This window comes from Mirounga leonina, unplaced genomic scaffold (genome assembly GCF_011800145.1).
Source record: "Mirounga leonina isolate KUSES-001 unplaced genomic scaffold, KU_Mleo_1.0 Mir_180, whole genome shotgun sequence".
Classification (NCBI taxonomy): Eukaryota; Metazoa; Chordata; class Mammalia; order Carnivora; family Phocidae; genus Mirounga; species Mirounga leonina.
In genome coordinates this window covers 3837727-3853389 of record NW_023270469.1, presented here as the reverse complement: position 1 = coordinate 3853389, position 15663 = coordinate 3837727, and the positions used below count along the sequence as shown (strand labels likewise).

At 56.5% G+C, this 15663-nt stretch overlaps 1 protein-coding gene across 5 annotated transcripts in view; it reads left to right on the top strand.

Moving 5' to 3' along the window:
• Positions 1-13356, top strand: part of KIAA0513 (KIAA0513 ortholog) — a 64286-nt gene extending 50930 nt beyond the window's left edge. For 3 of the 5 annotated variants that reach the window (XM_035024664.1, XM_035024660.1, XM_035024661.1), the window contains 5 exons: positions 1460-1537; positions 2689-2718; positions 5693-5773; positions 6043-6137; positions 7587-13356. In XM_035024664.1, the coding sequence (XP_034880555.1) occupies positions 1460-1537; positions 2689-2718; positions 5693-5773; positions 6043-6137; positions 7587-7636 (334 nt within the window). In that variant the 3' untranslated portion in view covers positions 7637-13356. The remainder of the gene's footprint in view (positions 1-1459; positions 1538-2688; positions 2719-5692; positions 5774-6042; positions 6138-7586) is intronic. The other 2 variants (XM_035024662.1, XM_035024665.1) reach the window with 2 other exon arrangements.
• The last annotated feature ends 2307 nt before the right edge of the window (positions 13357-15663 follow it).

Here is a 15663-nt window from a genome sequence, read left to right as displayed (position 1 = left end):
GCCCCTCCCCACCCTGTGGGGCCGCGCCCCCAGCCCCGCGGCTCCCTCAGCCGCAGAGCTCGCCCCGCCCTCCAGGGTGGCCAGAATAAGGAAGGGGAACCGTGGCAGGTGTGGGTGAGGCTGTGGAGAAACTGGAGCCCTCATACCCTGCCCGTGGGGATGGAAAGGGGACGCAGCCGTACAAAACAGCCTGGCAGCTCCCCAGCACGTTAGCGGAGAGTGAGCCCGTGGCCCAGCAGCTCCGCTCCCGGCCAGGTGCTCAAGAGAACAGAGGACAAGACTCACGCACATAGGCTCCTAATAGCCCAAAGCGGGGAAGAACCCGGATGTCCACAGACATGGACACGTGATGTGTGGATACGCAAAACACGATATATCCCTACCGCACGGTTTTCTTCACACACGGGAGGGAGTGAGATGCTGACAGTTGAGACGCAGGTGAACCTGGAAAACATTTTGCAGAATGAAAAGGCCAGACACGAAAGACCCCATGGTGGATGATGCCATTTATATGAAACGTTCAGGATAGGCTAGTCCCTGGAGACGGAGTAGCTGAGCACTTGCCCGGGGCTGAGGGAAGCAGGGGATGCGGAGGGACTGTTCACGGGTACGGGGTTTCCTTACGGGGAGGATGAAGAGGTTCTGGAGGGAGATAGTGGTCATGGTTGTACAACTCTGAATATACTAAAAACCACTGAATCGTGTACTTTAAAAGACTGAGTTTATGGTACGTGAGTTATATCCCAATGAAGCTATTTTATGTGAACGTCTAGGAATGAAGGTCATGAGTGAAGTGAGAGGCCGGCGGTCGGGGGAGCCCTTGCCCTCGGTGTCCCTCTGTGGATGACGGTTTGGGCTGCCTTTGTCCTGCTGAAGCCTCTCCATCGCCGTGCCGTATTCACCCACAAGTAGGCAGAGAGCCAATCCCCTGGAGCCCAAAGGGTGTCAGACGTGCCCCTCCCTCGAAGGCCACAGTGGCGTAGTTGGCTGACCCCTGATCTTTAAGGACGTCTCTTACTTGTGTGTCCCTATGAACATGTTTGTTCTCTGCACGCGGTCTGTCCGCGCCGGGTTCCCGATTATGTTACTAGACCCAGTTCTCTGGCAGCAGGTGTCCCCAGACCCCCGGCTTCCTCTAGGAGGCCCAGCGGGGGTGGAGAAGCGGAAGACGGCCTTCACGTCCCGAAGGTGGTGGCTTCAGTTTTGACCAGATGGAGGCGGGATTTACCCGCCTCTGTGTTGTACCTTCATCCTGGGAGAGATGTGACCCTCGGCCGGGAGCCCAGGGAGCCGCCTCGGTTTGGGACAAAGGCACATGGTCATTTTTCTGTTCCCTGCTCTGCCTCTCTGTGACTTGTCAGAAGGTCCTGCAGATGTGGTGGGAAACGGTGCGCCTTTATCCCTCCTGTGCCGAGACCTGCCTCCCTGGAGAGGACTGACAGACGCCTCTGTCTTACAGGCACACGCTGAGGTTCTGGAACGCGGCTTTCTTTGACGCCGTCCACTCTGAGAGGAGAAAGCGGTCTCCCACCACCAGGTAGGAGCAGCGTCTGGGCCTGCCTTGCCTTGGGGCAGAGGACCGGGGACTGGCTTTATTGTCCGGTTTCTGCAGAGGAGAACAGAAGGACGGCTGAGTCGGTGCGTCCGTCTCTTCTTCAGCCCCTTCTGGCCCCGGTGCCCGGCGAGCTGCCTGGAGGGTCCCGGGCACGCACAGCTTCGTGGCTGGCGGGGGGGTGTCCTCAGCTTGCATGAGCGCTTTCTGTCCTGGGCTCTGGCATGACTTGGCCTGACCCTCCTCCAAAGCGCACACTCCCCCAGAACGCAACCATCAGGACCCCCAAAGATCCACCCCTCTGCCTTCCACTGTAGGAACCACCACAGGACTCTGGGGCGCAGGGCCGGCCGCCCCCGCAGACTCAGCTCGAGAGAGCTGACGTCTGGGGAGATGCGACTGCTGCCTTCAGCTTAGTGCTCTGGTCTGCAGCCTGGGACCCTCCCAGGCTCCCTGAGCTAGTCTCGCCACATCAGAAGACCCCCTTTGTAAACCACCACACACAGCACAGGGCGGCAGCGAGGGCTGGTGGTCCTTCCCGCTCTGTGCCCGCCGTGTCTAGCGGCTGGGCAGGAAAGGGCAGCAGCCCTCCCAGTCCTGGGTCCCCTTACTGGCAACCTCCCGCCAGTCATGAACCTCTCCTTCTCTAATGGGGAGACCCCCTCAGCCTTCCTCCCTGGCAGGGGACAGCCGGGGCCTGCTGTGTATGGCCGGTGCACTATCGCGGGGGGGTCTGAGGTGCGGTCTTTCTGTCTGGGGGGGGGGGGCAGCTACAGCCTAGTGGGGCGGGACGGCCTGCAGGCCGCTGCAGTTGCATCTCCTGAGGGAGGCAGAGGGAGCACGCGGAGGGGAAGCTGCTGAAGCCATCCCGGGGGTTCTAGAGAGAGAATCCCACGCTCTGCCAGGAAACCAGACTGAAGGAAGCGCTTAGATGCTTGTAGGTGAACGGGGTTTCCTGCTGCTTATGTAGCTGTCGGGCTCCTAGCAGATCAAGGGTCTCGAGTACCCCGTCTCTCTCCGTCTCTCTGTTTCTGCCTGTAATAACGCTCCTCTCTCGCTGTTCTCTTTTTTCCATCCACATATCTTGCATGACTTTGACATGTTCCTCTGTTTACCTGTTTCTGCTGCCGCTCCAGAGGGGATGCTGGAGAGGAGGAGAAGAAGAGGTGTGTGTCCACGTGACTTTGTTCATGTTACAGGGCCGGGGGTCCCCGCCAGGGCCACCTCAGGGCGGGGGCCGCGCGCTAGCTGCTGCAGGGGGCAGAGCCCAGGCGCAGGGGCAGCCCGGTACCACTGCCAGGACAGGCCGGTGGCGGGTGGGGGCTCGCCAAGGACAGAGCACCAGGAACAGGAAACAGAGAGGGCACTCGAGACCCTGCAAGGCCCAGGGTGAGTTCAGAGAGTGAGCAGCCAAGTCCGATTTTGAGCGGCTCCAGCCTTCTGGCACTCCAGCCCCTCCTGAGCAGGCCTCGAACCCACCCCCTTGACTTCACGCTTGGTAATCTGGTCACGGCACAAAGCCGTGGGGGGCACAGAGGCTCTTCCTCTCTGCAGCCAGGCTCAGAGGTGTGCAGGGGTCTGGCAGACCATGCCCTGCCCCTGGGACAGGCTCGGGGGGTCAGGGAGGAAGGATGGCTGCCCCCTCCTTGCCAGCCATGTCGTGGTGAGGAGCCTGTGTGTGTGTGTGAGGGGGTCCTCTGAAGAGAAGGGCCTAGAACAGGGCTCTTTTCTTCGAGCCCCCAGTGGGGTCTCTCATCGTTTGACCTTTGTATTCGTTAGATACCTTTTTAATATGTTTTTGGAGCGAAAGGCCTGCCGATTCAAAATAGTTTCTGATACAGTGATTGTTTCTCCTCAGGACATTTCCCAAAGCACACTTCCTTTAATCAGTAATATATTTTTAGTCCTTATTGTTTATGAGAAATCTTGCTTCTTATGCAGCCTTATTATGGCTATAAAAGGAACACTTAGGCATAATGGACACCCCCTTTACTACAAAGCCCCTGCGTCTCCACAGTCTCTCTGGGTGGGAGCATGACTCACCGCGGCCTCCCAGGGACCCAGTTGCTTAGCAGCGCGGCTGAGGCCTAGGAGAGCTAGAGCACCGCGGCCGCCTCCAAGCCCATGGAGGGAGTGCCAGCCTCTGGGCCTCACGGGCCTCATGGGCCCTGTTCCCCAGAGCAGACGTGGTCTGACCCACATGCCCCGGGCCTCAGCCGGAAGAAAGGCAAATGTTCCTCTGAGATTGGGGTGGGAGGGTGGGCTCTGGGTCCCTGGGCAACCTCTTGCCTCCAGCATCATATCTCCTCTTCGGGAAACTCGGCTGATGATGCTCAGAGGCAGAAAGGCCTCCATTTCCAAAGGTGTCTATTGCTCACATCCAAATTATCACTGTGGCAGTTTAGACACATGCCCTGCCCTCTGTGTGGGATTAGACCTCGACTGGTATTGGATATTGATCTCAGTTTTAAGGAATTGGTTGGATTGCAGGCAGCACCTGACCCGCTGAGTGCTAACGACCTTCCACCTCTTTCTTCAGAGGTCAGATTAAATGCCCCGCCTCTAGTCCTAGCCATGGCAAAAAGTATCTCCTTCTCATCCGGGTCAGGAGGGCTCGGGCCGCCGGGTCACTCCCACATGGTGGGGGTTGTGCATCCCACAACTACAGCAGACCTGATGGTGGTTTGGGATTCATGTGCCTGGACCACCCTAAGGGTAACCGTTGGGAGAAAGAGGGTGGGAAGCAAAATGGGATGGGATTAGCATCGTGCCTGGAAGCACTTCTGGGTGTCTTCATGGGAGTCCTGTCCTCAGCGTGAGGAGGCCGGGAGTGACACCTGCCCCCGGCGTCCTGTGGCCTCCTGCTAAGCCACAGCAGCTCGCGTGGCCCTGGGCCCGGCAGGTGGAAAGCAGTTGAGGTTTGATGTTGGGTCTTTTTCTCTTCCTTTGGCTTCTCCATTATCCCCACCCCTCACTCCCTCACTCTGCCTCTTCTCTCCCTTGTCTCTTCTCTCTCTCCTAACCTTTTTTTAATCAGACTCCTCACCCAGAGCTTAATCTTTAAGGGGCAGGGGGCTTAAGTGAGCGTCTCCTCCGCATCTGCGTCTGCCCCTGCAAGGAGCCCGCTTCTCAGGTAGACACAGAGGGGCCAGGGATGAGTCCCCCATCCGCTCGAGACAGGGGTGCTCCGCCAGGGGGGGAGCGAGCGCACCTGCAGTGAGCTGCTGGAGGCGGCTTTCCATCGGGATGCAGAGTTCATGGGGCTCAGAGAGCGCCCTCCCCGCCCCAGAGCCTGCGCCTGCTCATGTCCCTCCGTGGGGAGCAGACAGAGCCAGGCTTCAGAGTCCCACCTGGGCAGCCACACACAGACTGCATTTCTTTCTCTTGGGGTTTTTGCACCTTGTGCCGTCTTCACGGTGGTCAGGGCGGGGGAGGAAAGTTACGGGGGGCCTTCGGGAAGATCGGGGTCTCATCTGTGTGCTCTGGGGAGGGGCGTGGAGCATGAACTTGGCCTCTCAGGAAGTCAGGGCCGGGAAATGCAGCAGAGCCAAGACCCTGCCTGACAGGACAATGTGGCCCTCTGCAGCCTCTCCTGCTCCTGGGCCTCCCGGCCACGAAAGGCTGTGCACACTGCCCCCTCCAAAGAGCCCAGGAGGCCTGCAGATGAAGCACCAGCCTGAGGGCCTCCCGGACGGGTTCTCAGCTCCTACCCTCCAGGGACGCCGGCAGGGCCCTGTCCTCTCTGTAGGTCATCCTGCCTCCCCAGTGGGCCCGGGACCTCCCATCCTTGAGCCACAGAAAAGGACACGGGGGATGGTGCTCTTGTCTCCTAGAGAATGTTCTGGACAGCCACTAAGCACATGTCATCTCTCGGTCAGTAGGAAGCATATGAGCTTTTGGATCTCCTCATCTCAGGAAGGATGAAGTGATGAAGTTTGTATTTGGGGCCCGTCAGGCAGAGTGTCAGAACCCTGGGCAGGCTTTGTGGAAGAGCAGATCAAACAGCTCTTCAGGGGAGGTGCTCCCCACTCTGTGTCAGGGAGGCAACGCTGGGGTGCCCCCTGTAGATCAGAGCAAGGGGGCGAGAGGTGGGGGACGCGACGGCATTCTGGAACGCTCTCCTGTCACCTGTGCTTGCAGGGAGAAGTGGTGCCACATGACCCAGGAGGAACGCAACGACAGTCTGCGGTTCAATGAGAACATCACCTTCGGGCAGCTGGGGTGAGGGCACCACGCGACCCCACCCTGGGGGTCCCGACTGGGTGGGGCATTGGGGACGAGGGCCAGCCTGGGGTTCTCTCCTGCCGGAAGGCCTGTCCTCATGGCTTCCAGTTCCCCACGGACGCACCTCCTGTCCCCATGCCCGGTGGTGGGCCAAGGCAGCTGCCCTTCATTTCCACTTCTTACAGTTCCAGGCAGGCCCCCCTCCCCTAGCGCCCCCTCCCCAGGGAGGAAGAAGGGTGCCAGCTCACGGGTGTCTTTTTCTCCAGCACGTTCACTCACAACATGCTGGCGTTCGGGCTCAACAAGAAGCTGTGTAATGATTTCCTGAAGAAGCAGGCCGTGATTGGCAATCTGGACGAAGGTGAGCAGCGGCCAGAGGTGGCCGGGGCTCGGGGCTGAGGAACCAGTGGTCTGCCCCACCCTGCTCACAGGATTTCCACGGTTTTAATTAGAAACGTGATGCTGGGGGCGCCTGGGTGGCTCAGTTGGTTAAGCGGCTGCCTTCGGCTCAGGTCATGATCCTGGAGTCCCTGGATCGAGTCCCGCATCGGGCTCCCTGCTCAGCAGGGAGTCTGCTTCTCCCTCTGACCCTCCCCTCTCTCATGCTCTCTGTCTCATTCTCTCTCTCAAATAAATAAATAAAATCTTTAAAAAAAAAAAAAGAAACGTGATGCTAAACTATCGGGCAGGTTCACCCCTGCTCTATTCCTGTCTCCCTACATGCACGGGACACTTCTCATTGTATTTGGAAGGCCCTTTCTGCTAGGTGGCATTTGCCAGGGGTCGGGGAGCTTCCCCCCTCCAGTGTTTCCAAATGGGGCCAAAGGTAAAGAGGGGACTGGGCGCTCAGACTCTGAACTTGTAAATGGCCAAGCTCTGACCATGAGTTGCCCCTGCTTCTAAATGGCCTGCTTTGTTTCTCGAACCACAGTGCCGTGAGAGGTATGGGGGCCGTGAGGTTTTTCTAGAGTCTCTGACTTCTTTAGTAAGAGCGGATACGTTACGTATCCGCCCCCCTAATCTACTACCGGAGCCAGCCTTTGTATGTCATCCCACCTGCTACAAAACAGCTTTCCCTCGTGGCGTAAAAAATCTTCCACTTAAACATACATTTGGATTGACACAGTATTCTTTCAAAACAAAAAACAAAAAAAACCCTCCACCTGGGGCGCCTGGGTGGCTCCGTCGGTTAAGCGTCCGACCCTTGGTTTCGGCTCAGGTCATGATCTCAGGGTCGGGGATGGAGCCCCGTGTCTGGCTCTGCGCTCAGCGGGGAGTCTGCTTGAGATGCTCTCTCTCCCTCTGTCCCTTCCACCCCCCCAACCACCACTGCTAACACTTTTTCTCTCTCAAATAAATCAATCAATCTTTTTTTAAAACCCTCCATCCTGCACCAAATTAAAAGGGGCCACAGAGGAGTGGCCTCGGGAGGCAGGAGAATGCTCGATGCTTCCCTGGAAAATCGCAGAGTGCTGTCACCAACCCCATAGTACCGGGCAAGAATACTGTCCCCTTGCCCGCCAGGCGGCCCTGTGCAGCTCGTAGGACTCAGGCCTGGCTCCCGTGCGTGGTTCATCTGCCGGCACTGTGCCTTCCCCGGGCTTCACGTCCTTTCTGTAAGAAGATGCGTCCCATTTCCAAGGAGCCCACTTCCGGGTGCCAGGAGTGCAACATGCTGGCGGCTGAGGGCTCGGTGTTACGGCCATTCCTGGTGAGGTCCTGCTTTGTTACTGCCCGGATGAAAAGAGCAGGGCCTACCTGCCGATGTCGACGCCTTTCTTCCGAGAATTAACGTTGTTTTCTTTTCCAGAGCAATACAAGCTGCTGAGCGACCACATTGAACAGATGGCCATCGAGTAGGCAGGCCGTGGGAGGTCGCCCAGAGCACCCTCCAGGAGGACTGAAGGTGCACACCCCTCTCCTGGGCCAGCGACTGGCTGTCACCCCACCTGAAGACCCTGCATGACCTTGGCAGCACCCAGAGCCGCTCCACACTGCCCTAGAACTAGCGGTTAGAACAATCTGGTTGCCCGTCTCCCCACCTCCCTTCTGCCTTGTCTGCTCCCCCCATCCGCGTGCCATAGGGTCCCTGGGATTACACGATAAAACCAAGGTGACTGCCCCTACTCCTGGGTGTCAGGCCTGTGACAGAGGACCGAGCAGGAGGCAGAGGAAGGACACCAGGGCCGAGGTGGGCCCAGGGCAGCACCTGCTGCAGCCGCCTGCAGGAGAGGGAGGGGGTGGGGTGCCCGTGGGAATGCAGGTGGGGGCATCATGAGCTGGCACACGCCAATGACATGGGTGACAGTCTGGGACCCTCTTCTTCAGCAGCGGGATGGAGTAGGGGTACTCCGCCAGTCGGGGCTCCTGCTGAGCCACAGCCCTGCGCAGGGGGCGGTGGGCCTCCCCGGGCAGGCTGGGTCAGTCCGTGGCTGCTGCTGGCCCCGCCAGCTCCCCACTGTGTGACCGGAACTGGAGTCACAGGAACCGCTAGGAGGAAAGGGACACTTCCTATCTTAGAGAGGGAGAGAGCCCAGTGCAGAAGGCCCTGGCTGCGGAAGGCCCAGCGAGGGGTGTGAGCGCCCCAGAGGCCTCTTGGGATCTGCGTGGCTGCTTGGGACTCACACCAGCACCGAGGTGTCAGTCTCAGGCCATCTGAAATGCTCCTGGTCAGCTGACGGCTTCCTTCTGAAGCAGAGAGAGTCCTGCACTCCGTCCCTGGGAGTAGCACGGGCTGTGTGCCCCGTGAAGAGGCACCAGAGAAGTCTCTTCAGTAGCTGCAAGACAACCACCCTTTCTAAAAGCAGACACTGCTGTTCTGTATTTCAAGGAAGACAGAAAAATCTGCGTCGGTGTTAGACAGCGGGGCAGAGGCGGCTTCCCGGGGCAGTTGCATGAGGCTCATGGGTGGAGCGGCCATGCGGCATGGGGCCCTCCGCCCCCCGGCAGCCTTGGGAAGGCGCCTCTGCCCCCCTCGGCCCTCGCCGGCTGACCGCTGTCCTGCACACTCTGCAGATACCCCTCGTCGTGCATCCGGTGACCAGGAACCCTGGCTTTTCTCTCGGGGTTTGTCCCGGCTCGAGAGGACTGACGTGTGACAGCAAGCAGCCAGCATGCGGCTCCTCTGGCCTGAATATTTCCCCATCCGTCCGCTTCCCTCTGCCTCGCCCCTCGCGCTTGGGCACTGACCTTGAAAGTAGGCCCGGGGGCGCTCTCCTTCATCCTCCCCTCCTGTTTCCCTCTCTACCTCCTCTCCTCTCGGTCATTACATTACAGTCTCCTCTGGAGCACAGCAAAAACATGCCTGGTAGTCACTCACCCATCCAGTGCTGGAACGCTTTCCCTCATGGGATGCCTCCCTGGAATGTTCCAGAGACGAGCTGTAGCCGCACGTCTCGGTGAGGACAGGAGAGGTGACAGGAAGCATGGTGTGATGGGAGTGGGCATGAGGACAGGAGAGGTGACATGAAGCATGGTGTGATGAGAGTGGGCTGGTGTCCAAAGGCTGGATCCCAAAACTCAGCTTGTTTTTATGATGGCATCGTGTGTGTGTGTGTGTGTGTGTGTGAGAGAGAGAGAGAGAGAGAGAGAGGTCAGCCTATCTGGCGATGTCACCAAACACAGCACAGCTGTGTTGCTGGGGCAGGTCCCACAGACCGCAGGTCCCCCCCACCCCCCGGCCAGTGTTGGGCCCCAGGGACAGTGCATGCCTCTACCGAATGCATTTCAGAGAAATAAGGTCAAATTAATGAGTATGTGGACCCTCTTCCAATGCCTATTTCAGATAAGGCATCCCCTCCTAAAACGCTCAACTGTGACCCCTGAATCCGTTGTGCTCCCCTCCCTCTCTGTAGAATCAGGGCCGCATGGGGAGGGGGGCTGTCTGAGGCCCTTGCAAGGCTCTCCTTTCAACTGCATTATCATTGGCTTTATTAGTCATTTCTCAGTAGTTAGTTGAAATGCGTTACAACTTTATCGTAAGGTGCCCCAAAGACTTATCCTTGTATATATCAGATTTTTGTATAGAAGCCTGATTCTGATTTCTGGAGGGAGTGAAGTGGGTTCTGAGGCTCTTTCCAGAGTGCCAGGGAGTGGCCGTGGCCCTTTCCCCCTGGGGAGGGGCCAGTAGGACCCCTCAGCCTTTGGAAGGAAACACCCCTTTGACTTCTTGGGCTTTTCCAAGCACTTTAATTTCAAAAATGATATTGAGACGTTGATTCCCCCCTGTATGCCTCTTGAAGTAGCAGATGGAGGTGGAAGCAAGGCCTGCTTAGGGTTTTCTCCGCCCCCACCGCCATTGCTTGTTCTTCTGGCTGGGCAGAGTGGGGTTGGGCTGCCGGGCTTGCTTGGACCGTGCCAGAGACCTGGACCCTCCTCAGAGGCAGCATTTCACCTCACAGTGCCTCTGGCCGGTGTCACTTGGAGGAGTCCCGTCCCTAGAAAGAAGGCTGGCAGCCTGCCCTACTGAGGGTGCCTCTGTCCCTGGGACTCCGTCTCTCCCCCTGGGGGCCCGGCCAGAGCAGACCCATGTGGGACATCTCAGAGGTCCCAGCGTGCGGAGAGGGCTCCCTCTGGTGCACACACAGGGACACGTTGGTGTGAGAGCCCTGCGAACCCTTCCTATAAACTCAGGAATAGTAGACTCAGTGCAGGAAGGGTCGGATCATATCCTAGAAGAGAGCTTCCCGTCCCAGCAGGTAGAGTGTCCGAAGCCGGGAGCTCTGAAGGCTCGCCCTTCGGCACTGGTGTTTCAGACTTTCTGCTGGCTGTCCTCCGGGGCTGTGGAAATCCCAGTGAGCCAGGACAGCTAATCCTCTCAAATAAAAAGTTCCCTGCTTGGAAAACAGGATGATGTTGAGATGCAGCTTTTGGAGGTGGGACTGGTGCTGAGGGAGAGCGAGAGAGAGAATCCCAAGCAGGCTCCACGCCCAGTGGGGAGCCCAAGGCGGGGCTCAGTCTCATGACCCTGAGATCATAACCTGAGCTGAAACCAAGAGTCGGATACTGAACTGACTGAGCCACCCGGACGCCCCAAAATGCAGCTCTGTGTTTAGCCTTTGTTTTAATTTTAGCAATATTGGTAGATGTGTAAGCGGGGGGGGGGGGGGGCACGTTAATATTCAGGTTGCATCTGCTGTGTGTGTGCATGTGTGTTTAACCAAAGGTAGGAGAGCAGGATTCCGATATCCTAAGTTATTTGTACAGTAAAATGGAGTGAACTATGATTTTCCTGTTGCCAAAAAAGGGGGGGAGGGTTTGCTAAGAAGTTCTTAAGTTACCAAAAGGAGGACCAGAAAAGAGTCCCGTTTTCTGAGTTCTGTACCCAAATTAAAATCTAGGATGTTCAGGTTAGCCCGAGAGCCCACCTGGGGGCAGGTCAGCCGGTGAAACCCCCCAAGCAGACGTGAACAGAGGCCCAGGGCAAGAGCCAGGCATGCCTCCCTTTTCTCTGTGCTCCTCTGCGGAGTCGAAACCAGTGTGTGCCCTACTTCTCCAAGCCCAGCTAGACCGCAGAGTTCATTGCCGGGGAGAGGAGACCCAGCCTTGGAGTTTGCTCCCCGATGGAATGTTTTATGCGACTAGCTTGTGCCACTGAGTGCCTGGCATTCCAGACTCCGGATGCAAGGCACACCACGGAGTGTGTGCGAGGCTCTGTCTAACCCCCGTGACCGTGACCACCAATCGGGGCTGAAAGTTGCAGGCCTGACCCGCCTGCTCGTTACAGCTGCCTAACGGTGGGCTTTTATTTAGGGAGGATCCAGGTGAGCCCGTGAGGTTTGATCAGTTTTGTTACCAGATTACCTAAAACTGGAGACACTTGGCAGCTGGGGTGGGGGGTGGGCGGGAGTCCTTTGTCCAGAACAGTGAGGAAGCTTTGGAAGAAGAATTTGTCGTCCAGAGTGGGGAAGCTGGGCGCAGGGGAGCGAGGTCCAGCCCCAGCCTCGGGAGAGGGGGGTACAGCGCTCAGACCAGCTCAGGCAGCTCTCTTCTCTCCCCATCTTCAGTCAAGGACCGGCTGCCGGGTGGGAGTTCCTCCTGCCCCCTAGTCCCCCAGCCTTGTAGTTCTGAACCCTTACTCTCATGTCTCTCTGCCTCCCCCTAGGTTCCCTATAAATCATTTATTCCTTATGACTCCCGGGGAGGAGTTTCACCAAAAAGGGAATTGCATCGGCTAGAGCACCCCTAATTGAGTAATGTGCAATGTTCAGACCTCGGGCAAAGCCACACAGGCCATATGTCCCATACGTCCTTGTCGTTGTGGGGCTGGGAATAGGGGGTGTGTTGTTCACCAGATAACAAATGGAGGAGTCCTTTTCAGATTGTTCACCTTCAGCAAATATACTCGATGCTAAGACCATCCTCCATGGCAGCCTCTGGTGAGCTTCATCGGTGTCCCTTGCTGTCCCTGGGCCCGAGAGTCTCATACTCCTCGGGGAAGGATGGAAGGGTCTCGGGGGGGCCGGCGTGCTCTGTTCCTTGGCACTGTCTTGTGCTCCCCTAGTCAACCAGAGCCCGGGAATGGAACCCCACCCCAGCTGTGTCCAGGGGACTCACATGTCCCCAGGATTCCAGTGGGGCACTGTTCCCCCTTGCGGGCTCTTGGTTACTAACAGAAAGGGATAAACTTGTGATTTCCAGAAGAGCGTCAGGATGGTCTGGGTTTGCCCATCTTCCCGTCACTTCCACACACACCTGTCACAGGGTGTCCGAAGTTGGGGGAGAACTCGGATCGTCGCCTAACCCCCAGACTCCAAGGCTTTGACAAGGTAGAGTCAGAGCAGAGCCCACCACCACCTGGAGCCCTCCTGAGCTGCCCCTGAAGGGGTCTGCACTTTAGCTAAAACGGACCACCTATTGGTAAATCCCCCTTGACCCAGAGGTCAGTCCTAGAACTGGGGGCTAGTACCTGTTCCCTCCTTGGACATGTGCTCGTGAAAACAGGGGAAGAAGGTACTGCGGGCGCTGTCCCCGCACGTCAGCTCTGACAGGGGCGGGGTCCTATTCTCTTCTGTGCCAGAGACAGCGTGGGTTAGCTTCCTCCGTCCCTGCGGTCGTGAGCGAGCCTGGGGCTGTCACTCCTGTAAGGCGCCTTGAAGAAGACAAGCCCAACCTTTGAACACTAGGAAATGCTAGAAATTCAGACATTAGACATAGATCCCCTTCAAATATGTAAATGTGTTAGCACAAGGCCCGTCTGTCACCTCTGTTATAAACCGTGGCCTCTGCTGGGGCTCTCGGGGATGGTTTACACGTGTGCATTAATGCGTTTTCTCCTTCAGCCAACTGGTCTTGGACCCTGACCTTGCCATTGCCACACCCAGAGCTTGCCTTTAGCAGCCCCAAAGTAGAGTTCCGTGAAGCAGTTGTTCTTGGTGTGACCATTACGCAATCCTGTGTCCCACCAGGTGATATCCTACAAACAGTATTTTAAGGCTGAGGAAGTTTCAAGGTGGGAGATCTCAGAACAGTGCTAAAATCAAAACTTTCCTGCGAAGAAAAAAAAAACACCTATGTCTCTATATTGCACCTCAGATTGTCAGAAGGTGGAAACTTAAATAAATTATCTTTAAAAAAAAAAAGCTAGTCTGTTTAATTTTTGTTTTCACGTATCAGTGAGGACTTCTTACAGAATTGGCAATCTTCTCAGTGACATGAGCTTTTCAGAAGAAAGCATTTTTTTTCTGGGGTCAAATAGATGCTTTCCCCACTTAGGCTGAGCGTGAGGGTCTTGTGCAGATGCGCGTGCGTCTCGTGGGAGTTCGAGGAGGAGGAGGAGCGCCCCTCGGAAGGCCAGCCCGCGCCTGGTCTGCACAGGGGGTCTGTGTTGGTGGAGTGGCTCCCGTGGACGGGACCTCAGCCCGGGCCTCCAGGATGCCTGCCAGCCCTTCTAGCTGGAATCCTGATCTTGCTCTTCCTCTGAGCCCCAGCTGCCTCCCTCCTGTGTTTTTGAGGCTTGGGGTGGGGGTTATAGGTGGAACCCAGTGGCATCTCCTACCTGGCAGGAGCAGGATGCCTTTATCAGTCCTTTCCAGTGTGGTTTGACAGACATGTTTTTTGAAATGTTGGGCTTTCTCTTTTTCGGATTATAAGAAGTCAGTAGCCATGTTTATATCTCTGGCCTAAACAGATGAGGGAGGTGAATCTGGGGAGCAGTGAAGGGTCTGGGAGAAGGGTCCTTAGCCCGAGGGGTGCCCAGGGGTAGGATGGGGTGAGGGCCTGACCTCCATGTCCCCAGTTCTCCCACCCAGTCTGGAGAATGCCACGCCCTCTTAGCCGAACATAGAGGGATGGCCTGGGTGGTGGACGCTCCCGTCCCCAGGCTGTCACCTCTGACTCTTCCTCTGGTGCTCGGGGGAGTCCGCCAGCAGCAGCAGGCCAATGGTGGGATTCAGAGGCAACTACGTTGAAGGGGAAGGATCCCCTTAGGGCAACAGAGACCCAGAAGACCATGGGGCAGGGCGGGATAGCCCCAGGAAAGAGGCCAGGTCCCATCCCACCTCCCTACCAACTGCCAAATCGTCCTTTGAGCCTTGGTGTCTACATCTGTAAAATGGGAAGAACATAGCACCTATCCTGGGTGGTCCTGTGAGAACCAAACGGGTATACACAGACCTCAGATTGTGCTCCTCACCGCTGCTCCTGCCGTCATTATCCCCACGAAATAAACCAGGGGGCTGTGCCTGCAGGAGGGCTCCCACCTGTGAGAGAGAAGAACACCAGGCTTTTCTGTCCAAATTTTATAGGGATAAATTTAAAGTGTCTTATTCAAGATTCACAAAACTAGATATAAAATTTAAACAGTGAGGCCTTCAAACGGTGTTTCTCTGTGGGTTGTAACTTTTCTCCCTCTGACTTTATGGAAGCGTTGAGGGGACACCCCTCTGTTTTCTGGAGGGGATGCTGCTGCCAAATTTATGAGTCTCTTAATAAAGCCAACTAGATCCTCTATTTGGCTGAATTTTGTATTTTAACAGAAGCGTCCCCGGGCCTCACCCTGCAGCGACGGGTCCTGTCAATGTCATTGTTTCTGCGCTCAGCAGTTCTGAAAGGGATGCATGCTAGCTCATCCTTGTTCTAATCTGTGATTCCCTAATATTAATCTAGAGCCTGTGTCCGTATCATGCTTGACCCTCTATCTTCTCTGCTGAGGTGTCTGTTCAGACCTGTACCCGTTTTTGTTTTTGTTTTTGTTTTATTTGCGAGAGAGAGAATGAGAGAGAGCACGAAAAGGAGGAGGGTCAGAGGGAGAAGCAGGCTCCCTGCCGAGCAGGGAGCCCGATGCGGGACTCGATCCAGGGACTCCGGGATCATGACCTGAGCCGAAGGCAGTTGCTTAACCAACTGAGCCACCCAGGCGCCCTGTACCCGTTTTTGATGGGGTGTGTTGTCTTCTTATTGTGGAGTTATGAGAGTTCTTTGTATATTTTGAATACAAATCCTTTGTCAATAGGGGTTTTGCAAATATTTTCTCCCAGTCTGTGGCTCGTCTTCTGGTTCCTGGAACAAGGTCGTCCGCGGAAGTAGAAGGCTTAATTTTATAAAGTACCCGTTACCGATCTGTGTCTGTGTGTGGATAGTCTTTTGGTGTTTTGGGTTAAAACTCATCACCGAACCCAAGGTCGTGTAGATCGTCTTCCGAATTGTTACAGTTTTGCATTTGGAATATATCAGTGGACAGTTTTGAGTGAATTTTGGTGTACGTTGTAAAGTTTGTAGCTGAATTCACTTCATTCTGTACGGCTTCCAGTTAATTGTCCCTTAACTATCTTTGGATAAGGCATGGGACATTTGGCTCCATTCGGTTTGAATGTCAACACCTGGGGGATTCAGCGGGCCCCAATGCGGCCGCTGAACTGTGGCTGGGCGTCCTGCACTGCCCCGGGGGG